We start from the raw sequence: 18,765 nt of genomic DNA, 5'->3' as shown, positions 1-18,765 counted from the left end.
TTGTCATTTCCTTAAATCTGAGCATTGTAGACCATTTCTGCTTTTTATGACAGTGCCATCTCTGTGCTAAGGACTGTATCTGTAGGGATGGAAAATGTTGGTCAGTCTCTTTGATTAGTACTGTGTCTCACACTTGACACTCAGACATGAAAATGATTCCATGTGGGAAGACAAGTGGCATTCTGAACTGTGAGTCTACTTTTTTTTTTTTGAGACGGAGTTTCATCCTTGTCGCCCAGGCTGGAGTGCAACGACACAATCTCTGCTCACTGCAACCTCCGCCTCCCGGGTTGAAGCAGTTCTCCTCCCTCAGCCTCCCAAGTACTAGGATTACAGGTGCCTGCTACCACACCCGGTAATTTTTGTGTTTTTAGTAGAAATGGAGTTTTACCATGTTGGCCAGGCTAGTCTCGAACTCTTGACCTCAGGTGATCTGCCCGCCTCAGCCTCCCAAAGTGCTGGGATTACAAGTGTGAGCCACTGCGCCCAACGAGTCTACTTTTTATATTATCTGTACAGGAAAGATAGTTCCATGGTTCCCTGATTATTGTCAAAGGAGTAATGTTGTCATTATGCAGGACAGCAAGACATTCATCTCAAAGAAACACTGAAATATATCAGAGAATGAATGGGAAGAATCAGTGGGATACCTAATGAGGCATTATTTCTAAAATTTTTACATTCTTAAACAAAATTAGTTTTAGAATATGTGGTATAGTTTGGAGTGCTAGATTTAAAAAGGGCTACTCAGGGAGTTGGGCTTGTCAGAATAACTTGTCTAACATATGTAGAACCACTTCATGGTGGTTTTTTTTTTTTTTTTTTTGAGATGGAGTCTCGCTCTGTTGCCCAGGCTGGAGTGCAGTGGCGTGATCCAACTCACTGCAACCTCCACCTCCCAGATTGAAGCAATTCTCCTGCCTCAGCCTCCCGAGTAGCTGGGACTACACGTGTGCACCACCACGCCTGGCTAATTTTTGTATTTTTAGTAGAGACAGGGTTTCACCATATTGGTCAAGCTGGTCTTGAACTCCTGACCTCATGATCCACCCGCCTTGACCTCTCAAAGTGCTGGGATTACATGTGTGAGCCACCAAGCCCGCCCCACTTCTTGGTTTTCAACTACAGCAGCGAACAGATTTTTGGGGAAATAATCATAATGCAACTATGTGGCATAAAATTTAAGACAATGCTTTCACCATTTACCTTTTCATCTCTATTGTCAACTATAATGGCAGAAGCCAGGTGTGGTGGCTCACGCCTGTAATCCCAGCACTTTGGGAGGCCTGGGCAACATAGTGAGACCTTATCTCTACAAAAAAGTAAGCAAAATTAGCTGAGTGTGGTGGCACATGCCTGTAGTGCTAGCTACGTCTATAATCCTAGCACTTTGGGAAGCTGAGGTAGGAGGATTGCTTGAGCCTGGGAAGTCAAGGCTGCAGTCAGCCGAGATTGTGCCACTCCACTCCAGCCTAGGCAACAGAGCAAGACCCTGTCTCAAAAATAAAATAAAATAGAAATAAAAATAAAAAAATGTATATAATGGCAGAGACGATACAGTTATAGTGAATATAATATTTAAAATGATGAAAAGATTGATTCTAGAATGGGTTATAGATAATTATTCCCAAATCTTTTTCTCTTAAGAGTTTCAAAATCAGCTGCCCATCTTTCAGTGATGGTTTAATTGTAGCTGTCTCTTGAGCAAGGGATGCATTTTATTTTTAAAGCTTGTTAAATATGGTTGATTTTAATAATATCTAAAAGACAAAGATACTATTTTGGTGGTGGTAAGATTTTTATACTATTTAAAAGATTAAAATGATGCTTGATAACAAGTTTGGGGAGTCAGGAAGAAAAATAAAAAATAAATAAAATGATGCTTGAGACCAGGAGGTCAAGGCCGTAATGAGCCATGATTGCACCACTGCACTCCAGTATAAATAAAAAATAAAATAAATAAAATGATGCTTGAGCCCAGGAGATCAAGGCTGTGGTGAGCCATGATTTCGCCACTGCACTCTAGCCCGGGTGACAGAGTATTACCCTATCTCAGAAGAATTTAAAAAGTAAAATGTATAAAGAAATAACAGAAATTGGAAGTAGTTTGGACCTGCCTAGACTGTTGGGTAAGCTTTTTCAAAATATACATACACACTAGGACTCTAAAGAGCTGTTGAGGCCGGGCGCGGTGGCTCAAGCCTGTAATCCCAGCACTTTGGGAGGCCGAGATGGGCGGATCACGAGGTCAGGAGATCGAGACCATCCTGGCTAACCCGGTGAAACCCCGTCTCTACTAAAAATACAAGAAAATTAGCCGGGTGAGGTGGCGGGCGCCTGTAGTCCCAGCTACTTGGGAGGCTGAGGCAGGAGAATGTCGTGAAACCGGCGGGGCGGAGCTTGCAGTGAGCCGAGATCGCGCCACTGCACTCCAGCCTAGGGCACAGCAAGACTCCGTCTCAAAAAAAAAAAAAAAAAAAAAAAAAAGAGCTGTTGAATGATAATCTCAAAGGGAGGGCTTAGAACATGTGTTTTTGTTTTTGTTTTTTTGAGACAGGGTCTCACTCTGTCTCCAAGGTTGGAGAACAGTGCCGAGATCACAGCTCACTGGAATCTTGACCTCCGGGGGTCAAGCAATCTTCTGCTTCAGCCTCCTGAATAACTAGGACTACAGGCATGCACCACCATGCCCAACTGCCCAACTAATTTTTGTATTATAGAGATAGGGTCTCACTACGTTGCCCAGGCTGGTCTTGAACTCCTGGACTCAAGCAATTCTACCACCTTGGCCCTCCCAAAGTACTGGAATTATAGGCATGAGCCACCATACTCAGACTTTGGAACATGTGTTTTGAAGAGCTCCCCAGGCGTTTCTCACATATACCACTAACCTAGTGGGTACTCATTTAGCTAGGTGCATGAGATGCCTGATGACTTAAGGGGACAAGCCAGATCTGTGGCCATTGGCCATGTTTTGAAACACAGAATATGCCTTCCCCATGCCTCTGTAGTCTTATCCCCAGTCACTCAGTCCTTAAATTCATTCACATCTTTATCATCATCACCACCATCAAATGAGTGATGACATTACATTTATCTAACCATTTCGAAACACTTTTTAAATAGATTATACCTGATAGAATAGTAGACTGAAAGTTTTGTATCCTACAGGTTTTAAATTTAAGTTGAAGGTCTACTTTTTCTATAAGTATTTCACCATGAAGCCCACCTGTTTTTATAAAGTAATATGTTTTCTTTTCTCACCCCAATGTACCTATGTAATTTTATTTGTTTTTGTTTTTGTTTTGTTTTTAAGATGGGGTCTTGCTCTGTCTCCCAGGCTGAACTGCAGTGGCACAATCATATCTCACTGCAGTCTCGACCTCCCAGGCAATCCTCCCGCCTCAGTGTCCCAAGTAGCTAGGACTACAGGCATAAGCCACCATGCCTGGCTAATTTTTTAAATTTTTGTAGAGATGGGATCTCACCGTATTGCCCAGACTTACTTATATAATTTTTTAAAATCACTGTATTCATAGTGATTATTTGTTTTCCTCTTGTCTTCATCTCCTGATTCAGTTTTAATACAGAGTAAATAATGTAGTCACTGTAAATAAATTTATAGATGAATAAACCTGTTTTTTACTTACACATCTAGTACATATTGACAGACCATTTCAGGATGCCATTATACCAATAATCTATAAACTGTCATCTAGTGAAGAATTATAGAGGATTTCTCTGTTTGTTTGTTTTTAAGTCCAGTAGAAAATCTTGAAATATAATAAAGTTTTCATGTAGTGTAAATACTAGAAAATTAAAAATAAATGACTTTGGCTGGGCATGGTGGCTCACACCTATAATCCCAGCACTTTGGGAGGCCAAGGTGGGCCAATTGCTTGAGGCGTGGAGTTTGACAACAGCCTGGCCAACATAGCGAAACTCCTTCTCTACTTAAAAAAAAAAAAAAAAAATTAGCTGGGCATGGTGGCACATGCCTGTAATCCCAGCTACTCGGGAGACTGAGGCACGAGAATCACTTGAACCCAGGAGGCAGAGGTTGCAGTGAGCTAAGATCGCACCACTTTGCTCCTGCCTGGGCAACAGAGCAAGACTCTGTCTCAAATAAATAAATAAATAAATAAATGACATTTGTATTTCTCTTTTTTACCTTTGTGTGTAGTCCTCATTAACACTGAGAAACCCTCTGAGGTAAAGATTAGCGAGAAACAGCCCTAGACAAGAATCAGGAGCTACCTAAAGAAATGAATAATAATGAAAAGTTTCTGAATGGTCAATGGAGACGCATTCCTAACATGTTTGAAAAAGCCAAAGACTTCCAGGTCTTCTATTTTGATCTCATTTGTTGTCGTAATAGTGGTTGTCCATGTAAATTTTACTCTTCTAAGGTCCTGCCTGGCTTTGGATTACCAGGATGACAACCAGTTCAAGTGTAAATTTTTTATTTTGATAATAATTATAGCTAATACTTATGTAGTGCTAAGTGTTATGTTTTAAGTGTTTTATTAACTTACATAGTCCACCTGACAACTTTGTGAAGTCAGTGCTATTGTTATTTCCATTTTACATGAGGAGACTGAGGCACAGAGAAGTTTGGTAGCTCTTTCCAAGTCACTCAGTGAATTGCTAAGCCAGGATTCCAACTCACAAAAGCCTAACTCAGAATCCACACTTTCAACCACAAAACAGTGCATAATACCTATGCCAAAAAATACTATCTGGGAATATTTTTAAAAGTATTTTCTCATTACATTTTTTATAAGAAGACATCCAACTGAGAGAAGTCTTAGTATAAAAGTTATTTTGTTTGGAGAGTAGTATACTTTTTTTAAATAAGGTAAAATTTATATGCAGCAAATTTCACAGATCTTACATATGTAGTTCAGTGAGCTTTAACAAAGGTAACCTACAACTCAGTCAAGATATAGAACATTTCCATCGTCCTGGAAAGTTCCCTCATGCTCCTCCAGTCAGTCTCCACCTTCATAGGCAGCCACTCTTTTGGTTTCTGTCATCATAGACTGTTTTGCCTTTTCTTGACTTCATCTAAGTGGAATCATACAGAATCATAATATGTATGTATGTAGCCTTTCTGTTTGTTTAGTTTTGCTCAATATATGCAAATCTATTTAGAGTATTTTTTATTTGGTCATTGCATTTTTTCTGAGAGGCCTATTTTGCATTATAAAGGAAACACTAGCTTTTTCTTTCTCCCCATTCTCCAACTGCAAAGTGATAGTTTATTAATTACTTCCTTATATGCTGTGAAAACTACCTAATATTAAGCAGACTTCTTTTCAAAATCAGACCATGTTAAAATTCTAATCTAGTTAGTTTCAGGAAATAAAATACATACCTAGATTGTAGCAGAGACCTGTATCATTTCATCCATTTTCAGTCTTTGTTACATCTTCCTTTCTGGGTGTTTTGTGTAGCTGGTAAAATATGAAGAACATTACTGCTTTTCTCTTCAAGAGGCACGATCCTAAGGGTCCTGGAAGAGCTTTCCTTCTTGGCTGCAGAATCTCAGAACTGATAGTGAGACTTTGCAGAGTCCAGCTTCCAATATCTAGGCTTTTGATTGGCTCAATAAACTTGTTAGAAGAGCCTTTCCATCTTAAGTGGTTCCACGTCATAAAATGCTGACTTTGTTTTTTAATTCTTTACAATTCTACAAAGTTGCCAGAGGATCTATTCAGGTATAGTTTTATCAGAAGAAATCCAGGCCAGATTGACTATAAAGTTGAGTTCTGTGATCAAAGGCCATAACACCTTCCAAGTTTACTCCCAGGGTTTAAAGGTCATTGCTTTAACACATTTTTTTTTTTCTCCTTCAAATGAAATGGTTTCTTTTTTTTTTTTTTTTTTTTGAGGCGGAGTTTCACTCTTGTTGCCCAGGCTGGAGTGCAATGGCACGATCTCGGCTCACCGCAACCTCCGCCTCCCGGGTTCAAGCAATTCTCCTGCCTCAGCCTCCCTAGTAGCTGGGATTATAGGCATGTGCCACCAGGCCCAGTTAATTTTGTATTTTTAGTAGAGACGGGGTTTCTCCATGTTGGTCAGGCTGGTCTCGAACTCCCGACCTCAGGCGATCCACCCGCCTCGGCCTCCCAAAGTGCTGGGATTACAGGCGTGAGCCACTGCGCCCGGCTTAAGGTTTCTTTTTCCTTGAGTAAATTTTTTGTTTCTGGGTACAGTGGCCCACACCTGTAATCCAAGCACTTTGGTAGGCCGAGGCCAGTGGATCACCTGAGGTCAGGAGTTCAAGACCAACCTTACCAACATGGTGAAACCCCATCTCTACTAGAAATACAAAATTAGCCCGGCGTGGTGGCGCATTCCTGTAATCCCAGCTAGAGCTTGGGAGGCTGGGGCAGGAGAATCGCTTGAACCTGGGAGGCACAGGTTGCAGTGAGCCGAGATTGTGCCATTGCACTCCAGCCTGGGCAATAAAGGTGGAGCTCTATCTCAAAAAAAAAAAAAAAAAAAAGAAAATTGTTGTGATGGAGAGTGCTTTGTCGTGTTGAGATTTTAGAAGTTTAGAAGCATTTACTTAATGATCATTCAGTAGTGTTGATAATTAATAGGTGTGGGAAAATATAGCCAGTGTTTTAAATATTTCTCATGTAGTCGATTGTATGAAATTGGATTCAGCAAACATAGGAATGCTTTGAAGGGTATGAAAGACGGTTTTTTTTTATCCTGCTTTGATTTCCAAATAATTTTCTTGTTTCAGAAGTAACTTCCTGATATGCGTTAATATATACTGTTATTAATGAAAATGAGAGATAACATATAAAGTTATTAAAATTATGAATTTTCTTCTGAAATTAAAAAAAAATTGATTTTTAAATTTCTTGGTTTTTTTTTTTTGTTTTTGTTTTTTGTTTTTGTTTTTTTTTTTGAGACGGAGTCTCGCTCTTTTGCCCAGGCTGGAGTGCAGTGGCCGGATCTCAGCTCACTGCAAGCTCCGCCTCCCGGGTTCCCGCCATTCTCCTGCCTCAGCCTCCCGAGTAGCTGGGACTACAGGCGCCCACCACCTCGCCCGGCTAGTTTTTTTTTTTTTGTATTTTTTAGTAGAGACGGGGTTTCACCGTGTTAGCCAGGATGGTCTCGATCTCCTGACCTCGTGATCCGCCCGTCTCGGCCTCCCAAAGTGCTGGGATTACAGGCTTGAGCCACCGTGCCCAGCCTCTTTCTTGTTTTTTAGAGACTGAGTCTCACTCTGTCGCCCAGGCCGAAGTGTAGTGGGGTGATCTCAGCTCACTGCAACCTCTGCCTCCTGGGTTCAAGCGATTCTCCTGCCTCAGCCTCCCAAGTAGCTGGGACTACAGATGTGCGCCACCATACCTGGCTAATTTTTTGTATTTTTAGTAGTGACAGAGTTTCATCGTGTTGGCCAGACTGGCCTCAAACTCCTGACCTCAGGTGATCTGCCTGCCTCGGCCTCTCAAGGTGCTAGGATTATAGGCGTGAGCCACCTCACCCAGATGATTTTTTAATTTCTTTTTATTTTATGGACTATAGCTGTGAAATAACCAAAAGCAAAGTTCAGGAAAGGAAGAAAATAAAAAGATGAAAAAAAGGAAAGGTCAGATAATTCACCGATTATAACCAGCCTCTGCTTTTGTAAGAGTATTTACTACTTGAGTAAATTAGGAAATTTTCAATGTTAAGTAACAGTGGCAGACTTAACAGGAATAATTATCAAGGAGATAAATAGCTCTAGTACAAAGTTCAGTATTCTGAGAATCCTAGGAGACTGTTAGCCAGCTCAATCTTGAAAGAAAAAAATGTGATATGAGCTCTTCTGGGCCCCATTTTGTTGCTTCAGCTGCTTCACATTGGCCCATAAGACCTTCACTTATCTCTCTCTCTTATTTCTTGCCAACTTCATCAACAAAAACATAAGTGTAGATGTCTGAAAATTTAAATAAAAATATTTTATTAATGGAATACAAGTTACAGAATTTGCTGGCGAGATAAACTATATATAGGTAAAACAGTTAGATCCTGGGCCATGGGACATGGGTCACACCTGTAATTCCAGCACTTTGGGAGGCCAAGGCAGGCAGATTGCTTGAGGTCAGGAGTTCGAGACCAGCCTGGGCAACGTGGTGAAACACCGTCTCTACTAAAAATACAAAAATTAGGCCAGGCACGGTGGCTCATGCCTGTAATCCCAACACTTTAGGAGGCTGAGGCTGGTGGATCATTTGAGGTCAGGAGTTTGAAACCAGCCTGGCCAACATAGTGAAATTTTGTCTTTACTGAAAATACAAAAATTAGCCGGGCCGTGTGGTGCACACCTGTAATACTAGCTATTCGAGAGGCTAAGGCAGGAGAATCACTTGAACTGGAAAGTCAGAGGGTGCAGTGAGGTGAGATCGCACCACTGCACTCCAGCCTGGATGACAGAGCAAGACTTTTTCAAAAAATAAAAATAATAGCAATAAATAAATAAAAATACAAAGATAGGCCTGGTGGCTCACGCCTGTAATCCCAGCTATTCGGGTAGCTGAGGCACCAAAATCACTTGAACCCATGTGGTAGAGTTTCAGTGAGCCAGGATCGTGCCACTCCTCTCCATCCTGGGTGACAGAGCAGGACTCTGTCTTCAAAAAAAAAAAAAAAAAAATTAGATCTAAGGTAATCATATACTGAACATGAGTACTAAGGAAATTCAAAGATCTTTGACCAAGCCGTTTTTCTCCTGGGACTATCCCCATAGTAATTAAAGCACCAGTACATGGGACATGAAAGTACTAAGATGTAAGTACAAAGATATTTATTATAGCAGCAAAAAACTGAAAGCAGTTTGAATTCCTATAGTAGAGAAATGGCTGAATAAGTTATGGTCTATTTACCCCAAGAAATGTCATGGAGGCATCAAGAAGAATGAATTGAAGCGATACCAAATGACTTGAAGGGAAAGAATTCCATGACATATTGTTCTGTTGGAAAAGGAAGATACCAAAAAGAGTGTGTAGTGTCCCATTTTGTAAAACACTAGTGATCCAAAAAGCCCCAAATGCATGTATGTATGATTATGTGAGTGTTGAGAAACTCAGAAAAGATACATACTAGATTACAAACCTGGGCAAGGTGTTGATGTGAGTAGGAGGAGAGAATAGGAGTAAGGAGCCAGTGAAGGGAAAAACATTTATTGAAATAATTCAGTATTACATTTATATACAGCTATACAGTGTGTGTATTTAAGGAACTGAAATCGTTACCTTTTTAAAATTAAGAGGGGGCCGGGTGCAGTGGCTTACACCTATAACCCCGGCACTTTGGGAGGCCGAGGCAGGCGGATCACTTGAGGTCAAGAATTCGAGACCAGCCTGGCCAACATAGTGAAACCCTGTCTCTACTAAAAATACAAAAATTAGCCCTGTGTGGTGGTGCACGCCTGTAGTCCCAGCTACTCAGGAGGCTGAGGCAGGAGAACTACTTGAACCAGGGAGGCAGAGGTTGCAGTGAGCCAAGATCATGCCATTGTACTCCATCCTGGGTGACAGAGCAAGACCTGTCTGAAAAAAAAAAAAAAAAAATTAACTGGGTATGGTGGCATACACCTGTAATCCCAGCTACTCAGGAGGCTGAGGTGGGAGAATTGCTTAAGCTCAGGAGGCAGACATTGCCTTGAGCTGAGATGCCACCACTGCACTCCAGCCTGGGTGACAGAGTGAGACCCTGTTTAAAAAAAATTTTTTTTAAGGGATAAATCAACAAACTTTTTGAATGAGAAAAGTCTGAAAACAAACATGTATTAAGCCAAGATTTTGGAGTGGAGTTAGTGTGGAGGAAGAAGAAATTTTAGAAAGAAGACACATTGTAAGCAAGGTAATAGGGAAAGAACAGATTTTTTACTTATATAGGAAGTAAGGAATTAATTGCAGAATAATTGGGGGAATGATAAAAAGAAAAAAACAAGTTGGCCGGGCGTGCTGGCTCACACCTGTAATCCCAGCACTTTGGGAAGCCAAGACAGGTGGATCACTAGGTCAGGAGTTCAAGACTAGCCTGGCCAATATGGTGAAACCCCATCTCTGCTAAAAATACAAAAAAAATTAGCCGGGCGCGGTGGTAGGTGCCTCTAATCCTAGCTATTCAGGAGGCTGAGTCAGGAGAATCGCTTGAACCTGGGCAGTAGAGGTTGCACTGAGCCAACATCAAGCCACTGCACTCCAGCCTTGGTGACAGAGTGAGACTGTCTCAAAAAAAAAAAGGCCGGGCATGGTGGCTCACGCCTGTAATCCCAGCACTTTAGGAGGCCGAGGCAGGCAGATCATGAGGTCAGGAGATCGAAACTATCCTAACACGGTGAAACCCCGTCTCTACTAAAAATACAAAAAATTAGCCAGGCATAGTGGCAGGCACCTGTAGTCCCAGCTACTCGGGAGGCTGAGGCAGGAGAATGGCGTGAACCCAGGAGGCGGAGCTTACAGTAAGCCAAGATCGCGCCACTGCACTTCAGCCTGGGAGACAGCGAGACTCCGTCTCAAAAAAAAAAACAAAAAAACAATTGGCCAAGTCAGCAAAGGCCCTATATTGTATAGTTTCATTATATAAAATCTCTGCAATAGGCAAATCCAGAGAGATAGATAATAGATTAGGAGTTGCCAAGGGCTGGGGGATTGTGAGAAAATGGGTAGTGACTGCTTATGAACATGGAGTTTTTTTTTTTTTATTGAAATGTTTTAAAATGCATTGTGATGGTTGCACAATTCTGTGACTATACCAAAAACTCTTGAATTATATACTTTTATTTTACTATTATTGTTATTTTTATTTTTATTTTTATTTTTTGAGATGCAGTCTTGCTCTGTCACCTAGGCTGGAGTGCAGTGGCGGGGTCTTGGCTCACTGCAACCTTCACCTCCTGGGTTCAAGCGATCTCCTGCCTCAGCCTCCTGAGTAGCTGGGATTACAGGCATGCACTACCACACCTGGCTAATTTTTTTTTTTTTTTTTTTTTTTTTTTGAGACAGAGTCTCGCTCCCTGCAAACTCTGCCTCCCGGGTTTACGCCATTCTCCTGCCTCAGCCTCCTGAGTAGCTGGGACTACAGGCGCCCGCCACCACACTCGACTAATTTTTTTTGTATTTTTAGTAGAGACGGGGTTTCACCATGTTGACCACGATGGTCTCGATCTCCTGACCTCATGATCTGCCCGTCTTGGCCTCCCAAAGTGCTGGGATTACAGGCATGAGCCACCGCGCCCGGCCAATTTTTGTGTTTTTTTAGTAGAGATGAGGTTTCACCATATTGGCCAGGCTGGTCTCGAACTCCTGACCTCAGGTGAGCTTCCCGCTTTGGCCTCCCAAAGTGCTGGGATTTCAGGCGTGAGCCACCTCAGCTACTCAGGAGGCTGAGGTGGGAGAATTGCTTGAGCCTGAGAGGCAGAGGTTTCAGTGAGCTGAGATCATGCCACTGCACTCTAGCCTGGGCAACAAGAGCGAAACTCTGTCTCAAAAAAAAAAAAAAAAAAAAAAAAATTCATTGAATATAACTGAGTGAGTAAAAGAATGAGCCAAAGACCTGGAAGAGATCTAAGGGGTCCATGATTCCAGATTTCAGGCGGGGCCACATTCAACTATCATTTCTTCCAAGTTTTTGCAGTGGGATAGAAATTTGAAACCTGGGTTATCTCCTTAATTCTCCATGTGCTGGGAGGAGATTTGGCATAAGTTGAACAATTGGACTTGAGTATCTCCATCTAATATCAAACTACCTTAAGTACTTTGGCATTGCAGAAATGTAAAGCATCCCTTTTATTTGTCATTTCTAGGGGAGGTAACTCCAGGACTATCTCAGGTGGAATATGCACTTCGCAGACACAAACTAATGTCTCTGATCCAGAAGGAAGCTCAAGGGCACAGTGGGACAGACCAGACGGTGGTTGTGCTCTCCAGCCCTACATACTACATGAGCAACGATATTCCCTATATTTTCCACCAGGACAACAATTTCCTGTACCTGTGTGGATTCCAAGAGCCTGATAGCATTCTTGTCCTTCAAAGCCTCCCTGGCAAACAATTACCATCACACAAAGCCATTCTTTTTGTGCCTCGGCGAGATCCCAGTCGAGAACTTTGGGATGGTCCACGATCTGGCACTGATGGAGCAATAGCTCTAACTGGAGTGGACGAAGCCTATACGCTAGAAGAATTTCAACATCTTCTACCAAAAATGAAAGGTAACAAATGGGAGCAGAAGTCACATTACAAACCAGATTAGGATTAAGACCTTTCTTGCCTGTTTAGACAAGTCTTTAATTTCGTTATCGTAGCACCACCGTGAAAAGACCATGAGCACCATGAAAGAAATGTAAAGCCTTTTCCAGAAGATTGAGCTTCTTTAAGGATTTCATTTATGCCTGCTGCATTGGCTCACACTTGTAATCCCAGCACTTTGGGAGGCTGAGGCAGACAGGTTCCTTGAGGCCAGGAGTTCAAGACCAACCTGGCCAACATGGCAAAACCCCGTCTCTACTAAAAATACAAAAATTAGCCAGGCATAGTGGCGTGCGCCTGTAATCCCAGCTACTCAGGTGGCTCAGGCAGGAGAATCACTTGAGCCCGGGAGGTGGAGGTTGCAGTGAGCCGAGATCATGCCACTGCATTCCAGCCTGGGCAACCAAGCAAGATTGTCTTTAAAAAAAAAAAAAAGATTTCATTTATTCATTTGCAGGAGGTTATAGTGAACCAGTGAGCCAAGATCCCACCACTGCTCTCCAGCCTAGGCGACAGTGCAAGACTCCATCTCAAAAAAATAAATAAATAAAATAAAAGTATCTAATTCAGGAGTTTTTGGTATAGTCACGGAATTGTGCAACCATCACCACAATGAATTTTAGAACATTTCATTGAAAAAAAAACTCCATGTTCACTGGATTATTCATTAATGGAGACTGTTACTTATCCTAGTTTGAAATCTCAGAGAGATAATTTTCCTTTAAAGCAAAGGATAAGCCAGACACAGTGGTATGCATCTGTAGTCCAGCTACTTGAGAGGCTGAGGTAGAAGGATCACTTGAGGCCAGGAGTTCGAGTCCAGACTGCACAACGTAGTGAGGCCCCATCTCCAAAAAATAAATTAGGGACAGGATGGGCATGGATCACTCTTCAAGATTACTGACCAGTCTTGATATTTGACTACTACTTCTTATCTTAGTGCTCTTGCCAACTCTTCTAAAAGAGGTACTGTTCTCCAAGAACGATCCGTGCGTCACAGCATCAGAATCACTTGGTAATGCATATTAAAATTTAAAATGCATAATACGTAATAGAAATTAAAATCTCAGGTCTCCACGTCCTATCTACTGAATCAGAATCTACATTTTAACAAGATCCTGTGTGGTTCATATACAGTTGAGTTCTTTTTTTTTTTGGCAGGGTCTCACTGTCACCCAGGTTGGGATGTAGGTATAGTGGCACACTCATGGCTCACTGCAACCTTGAACCCCAAATCTCAAGCAGTCTTCCTGCCTCAACCTCCAGAATACTGGGATTACCTGGGAACACCACCACGTTTGGCTCATTTTTTTATTTTTTGTAGAGATGGAGTTTCACTTTGTTGCCTAGGCTGGTTTTGAACTCCTGGCCTCAAATGAGCCTCCCACCTCAGCCTCCTGAAGTGCTGGGATTACAGGTGTGAGGCACCGTGCCCGGCCACAGTTGAGTTCTTGTCCCTCGAAGAAATTACCTTCTCTATAGTTATTCTGGTGAAATTTTAATCATTCTGAATGTTTTGAGATTTTCCTTCTGGGAATTTTTTCAGAACCTACACCACATTATAAACTATCTTTAGTAATTCTTATAAAACTTTAGCTCTGGGAGCATTTTATTTTTTGAAGTATCTTATTTGGAAAATAAGATAGATGATCAAGTTTAAAAATACTGATTTCAGGCCAAGATAATGTATAATTGTAAAGTTTTTGTTTGATTTTTCTCATATGGCTTATAAATCATTTCTGAAGTTAGTTTCTAAAAGAGAATTCCAAAAATGTTTTTCACAATCATGAAATATATTAGACTGTTTCCTTTAAAGCCTCTTTTGGGAGAAAATACTCATTTGAATAAGTTCTAACATCTGATTAAATTCTTTTTATTTATAGAAATATTTTCCATTTTATAGATAATTAGCCTGTTCAATTCATTGAATGTTCTTATGTCTTCAAAATCCACAATAAATATGGGGCATAGAATCATTTTCTTTGTAGCTTTTTTATTTCTTACATTAGTTGCTAGTTGTCTATTCTACTGTCTAAATTTTATTAACTCACTATAGTTACAATCTCTTGTAAAATAAATTTCTCAAAAGTACTTCTCAGTCACCATTCCTTTTTTTTTTTTTTTTGAGACAGAGTTTTACTCTTGCCCAGGGTGGAGTGCAATGGCGCGATCTCGGCGCACTGCAACTCCTGCCTCCCAGATTCAAGCAATTCTCCTGCTTCAGCCTCTCGTGTAGCTGGGATTACAGGCACACACCACCATGCCCGGCTAATTTTTGGTTTTTTTAAGTAGAGACAAGGTTTCACCATGTTAGTCAGGCTGGTCTCAAACTCCTGACCTCAGGCGATCCACCCCCTGCTCAGCCTGCCAGGATATTATAGGCATCAGCCACCGCGCCTGGCTGAAATCATTTATTTAAAGGTTTTAAAACCTTTAAAAAGGTGAGCTATGATTTCATACACTTTGAACAGGTAGTAGAGATTGTTTTACTTTTTAAAAATTACAACAATTGGCCGGATGTGGTGGCTCACGCCTGTAATCCCAGCACTTTGAGGGGCCAAGGCAGGCGGGTTGCCTGAGATCAGGAGTTTGAGACCAGTCTGGCCAACATGGTGAAACCCCGTCTCTACTAAAAATATGAAAAAATTAGCTGGGCATGGTGGCGTGCGCCTGTAATCCCAGCTACTCGGGAGTTTGAGGCGAGGGAATTGCTTGAACCAGGAAGGTGGAGGTTGCAGTGAGCTGAGATCTCGCCACCGTACTCCAGCCTGGGCGACAGAGCAAGACTCGGTCTCAAAAAAAAAATTACGCAACAATTAAATTTCTATCTATCATAAGTAGGAAAGTGTTTCCCATGTGGTATATATTTAGAACCATTTGTATTTTAAAAATGAAAATATGTAGGACAGAATTACTAGTGCATATCCAATCGAAGTTTTCTGGATTTTTTCCCTTCTACTTTCCCCAAAGTACTTTTTAGTCATATAAAATATACAGACCTTCTCACTTGGATTGTTAGGAATACTGTTCATAGCTTACTGTTAGAAAAAAAGAACAAATGTAGATCTGGTATTAAGTACAAATCATTTTTATAATGAACATTTATATCGTATATCTTAGGCAAATATAGACCATTTCCTTAGGTCTCTAACGTTGAAAGCTGAAATGTGATTGTTTACAAAGAGAATGTATAGCAGGTGCAAAGGGAGAAGTGAGGAAATATCAACTGTAGTGTTTCCATAGCAATGAATAATTGCTCCAGAATGGAAGGAGAACCCTTTCCTCTAGTTCTGAGATCATTATGTGAAAGGATGGGACACTTTACCCATAAAGTCATAATCTGAGTATGTTTATGTTTTTCTGTCCTTCTGTGTGCAATTATTCAACAGGTGCCTCTAGCTCAGTAAGTGGTGGTGAAGAACAGTTGTTTTAATTGTTTAATTTAATAATGAAGGCCAGGCACGGTGACTCACGCCTGTAATCCCAGCACTTTGGGAGGCTAAGGTGGGTGGATCACAAAGTCAGGAGTTTGAGACCAGCCTGGCCAATATGGTTAAACCTCATCTCTACTGAAAATACAAAAATTAGCCAGGCGTGGTGGTGGGCGCACGTAGTCCCAGCTGCTTGGGAGGCTGAGGCAGAAGAATCGCTTGAACCTGGGAGGTGGAGGTTGCAGTGAGCCGAGATCGTGCCACTGCATTCCAGCCTGGGTGACAGAACGAGACTCTGTCTCAAAAATAGAGAGAGAGAAAGAGAGAAAATCAAAGCTTGAATAAAGCTTTAGTCCCATGTATTGTCCTTTATAAAGAACACTGAAGTTTAGGGGCAGAAAAGCTGGATATTCCGTCTTAGAATGTCTTGCCATTTCCAGGGAATTACCTTTTTAGTGATTTATAATCAAACCTTTATTGCTTCAGTCCTTAGAGTCTTACTCTCAACACTTTAGAGTTCCACATTACAGGTTTTGTAGTTTTGACTCTTGTTGAAGTTGTTATGACAGTTGATATTTCTTGTTGCTGGTAGTTTTGTTTTAAATTTATTTTTTGGCTTCTCATTCTAAGCTGAGACAAACATGGTTTGGTATGACTGGATGAGGCCCTCGCATGCACAGCTTCACTCTGACTATATGCAGCCCTTGACTGAGGCCAAAGCCAAGAGCAAGAACAAGGTTCGGGGTGTTCAGCAGCTGATACAGCGCCTCCGGCTGATCAAATCTCCTGCAGAAATTGAACGAATGCAGATTGCTGGGAAGCTGACATCACAGGTATGATTCCTATTGAAAAGGTTTTTTCCAGATTGCAAAAATCATAAGCTCTTAAGGTTCAGTAAGCACCTTGAGGCCATATACCCAATGCAGCAGTCTCCTCACCGCAGATGGGCATCTGGCTTCTGCTCCAGTGTGTAGTGAACATACCTAGAGACTTGCTTAATACCTTGCAAGACAAAGTAAATCTGCTTTCTGTGAAGGTGGTTCTTTTACCCATCAATCTTAATTATTTCTCCTTAGAACGACAGAAATTTATACTATTTCCTTTCCTTATAGTTACACTAATAGCGTCAGTTAAACAGTTTGCTTCTAAGAAAGACTCAGGACCCAAAGTGACAGTGCTTAAAGATCTGCAGTTTATTATAGGAAAAGGGTGAAAAATAATCATAGTATGAAAGTAAGGATATCTATCACAGCCAATGGCTATCTCAAAGCAAAGAGTCGAGAGAAACCAGGTGCAGGCTTCAATGGTCCTCCCTAGGTAAGGGCCAGGCAGGATGTATCTCTCTCTTACAGATTAGGAATCACCAGTGTTGTCATACTCTGCTCAGGCTGCCATTACAAAATATCACAGTCTGCATGGCTTAAACAAGAGAAATTGATTGTCTCATAATTTTGCAGTCTGGAAGTCCGAGATCAAGGTGCCATCATGGTCCATTTCTGGTGAGGGCTCTCCTGGCTTACAGAAGGCCGCTTTCTTGCTGCGTCCTTACATGACAGTGAAAGAGGGCCTTCTTGTATGGCCATAGTCCTGTAAAATTAGAGCCCCACCCTTAATTACCTCCTAAAGACATAGAGAGTAGAGCTTAAACACATTAATTCTGGGGGAAACACAATTCAGTCCATGGCACATGCAGCAGAATACCTCAGAATCAGAGACCCCAAAATGGAATCTCAGCTAGGGATTTTTGTTTTTTTTGGTCACATAATCATATTCCTGCTATATAACAGTAAAGCCCCCCAGAGGTTTCACAGAGACCAAGTGTAAACCATAAATCTCATTGGCTACCCCAAAACTCCTTATTTCATTTATTCTCTCCAAGGTGTTGGCCATTGACTTAATGTAAAAAAATTTTTTACTGTGGTGAAATATGCATAATATAAAATATATCATTGTGACCTTTTTTTTTTTTTTTTTTTTTTTTTTTGAGACAGAGTCTTGCTCTGTCACCCAGGCTGGAGTGCAGTGGCCGGATCTCAGCTCACTGCAAGCTCCACCTCCCGGGTTTACACCATTCTCCTGCCTCAGCCTCCCGAGTAGCTGGGACTATAGGCACCTGCCACCTTGCCCAGCTAGGGTTTTTTTGTATTTTTTAGTAGAGACGGGGTTTCACCGTGTTAGCCAGGATGGTCTCGATCTCCTGACCTCGTGATCTGCCCGTCTCGGCCTCCCAAAGTGCTGGAATTACAGGCTTGAGTCACCGCGCCCGGCCATTGTGACTATTTTTAAGTTGCAATTCAGTGACATGAAGGATATTCACATTGTTGTGCCCACTTTTCCCGCCTTTTTCCATCATTCCAAATAGAAACTGTACATAAATCATAACTTCCCATTCTCCCTCCTCCAGCCCCCAGTAACCTCTCCTTTCTCTATGAATCTGCCTATTCTAGCTACTGCATAGAAATGGAATCATACAACATTTGGCTTTTTGTGACTGGCTTATTTCACTTAGCATAATGTTTTGAAGGTTCTTCCGTTAGAATTTCATTCTTTTTTTTTTTTTTAAGATGCCCAGACTAGAGTGCAGTAGCATGATCACAGCTCACTGCAGTCTCGACCTCCTGGGTTCAACTGATCTTCCCACCGTAGTCTCCCAAGTAGCTAGGACCATGGCCGCATGCCACCATTCCTGCTAATTTTTTAAAATTTTTTATAGAGACAGGGTTTATCAGTGTTGTCCAGGCTAGTCTCGAGCTCCTGAGCTCAAGCAATCCGCCCACCTTGACCTCCCAAAGTGCTGGGATTACAGGTGTGAGCTGCCATGCCCAGCTTCATTATTTTTAAAGACTGAATAATATTCCATTGTATGCATATGCCATATTTTATTTGTCCATTCATCCTTTGATAAACATTTGGTTTCCTTCTACGTTTTTTTTTTTTTTTACTATTGTGAATAACGTTGCTGTGAATATAAGTATACAAATATCTTGTGTTCAAGTCTCTTTCAATTCTATTTGGTATATACACACAACTGGAGTTGCTAGATCAAATGATAATTTTATGTTTAATATCTTGAG

At 41.4% G+C, this 18,765-nt stretch overlaps 1 protein-coding gene across 16 annotated transcripts in view; it reads left to right on the top strand.

The window, feature by feature from the left end:
• XPNPEP3 (X-prolyl aminopeptidase 3) overlaps positions 1-18,765 on the top strand; it is a 76,416-nt gene that overhangs the window by 15,187 nt on the left and 42,464 nt on the right. For 15 of the 16 annotated variants that reach the window (XR_013399033.1, XR_013399032.1, XR_013399034.1 and 12 more), the window contains 2 exons: positions 11,816-12,223; positions 16,322-16,524. Coding sequence is in view for 11 of the 16 variants with exons in the window: in XM_077949712.1 (XP_077805838.1) it covers positions 11,816-12,223; positions 16,322-16,524 (611 nt within the window). In the remaining 5 variants the exon portion in view is untranslated. Of the gene's footprint in view, positions 1-214; positions 356-11,815; positions 12,224-16,321; positions 16,525-18,765 lie in introns of those variants that run through there. The other variant, XM_077949721.1, reaches the window with a different exon arrangement.

The sequence above is a fragment of the Macaca mulatta genome, chromosome 10 (genome assembly GCF_049350105.2).
Source record: "Macaca mulatta isolate MMU2019108-1 chromosome 10, T2T-MMU8v2.0, whole genome shotgun sequence".
Lineage (NCBI taxonomy): Eukaryota > Metazoa > Chordata > Mammalia > Primates > Cercopithecidae > Macaca > Macaca mulatta.
Note: the sequence above shows the minus strand (reverse complement) of the source record. Positions and strands in the feature narration are given on the sequence as shown.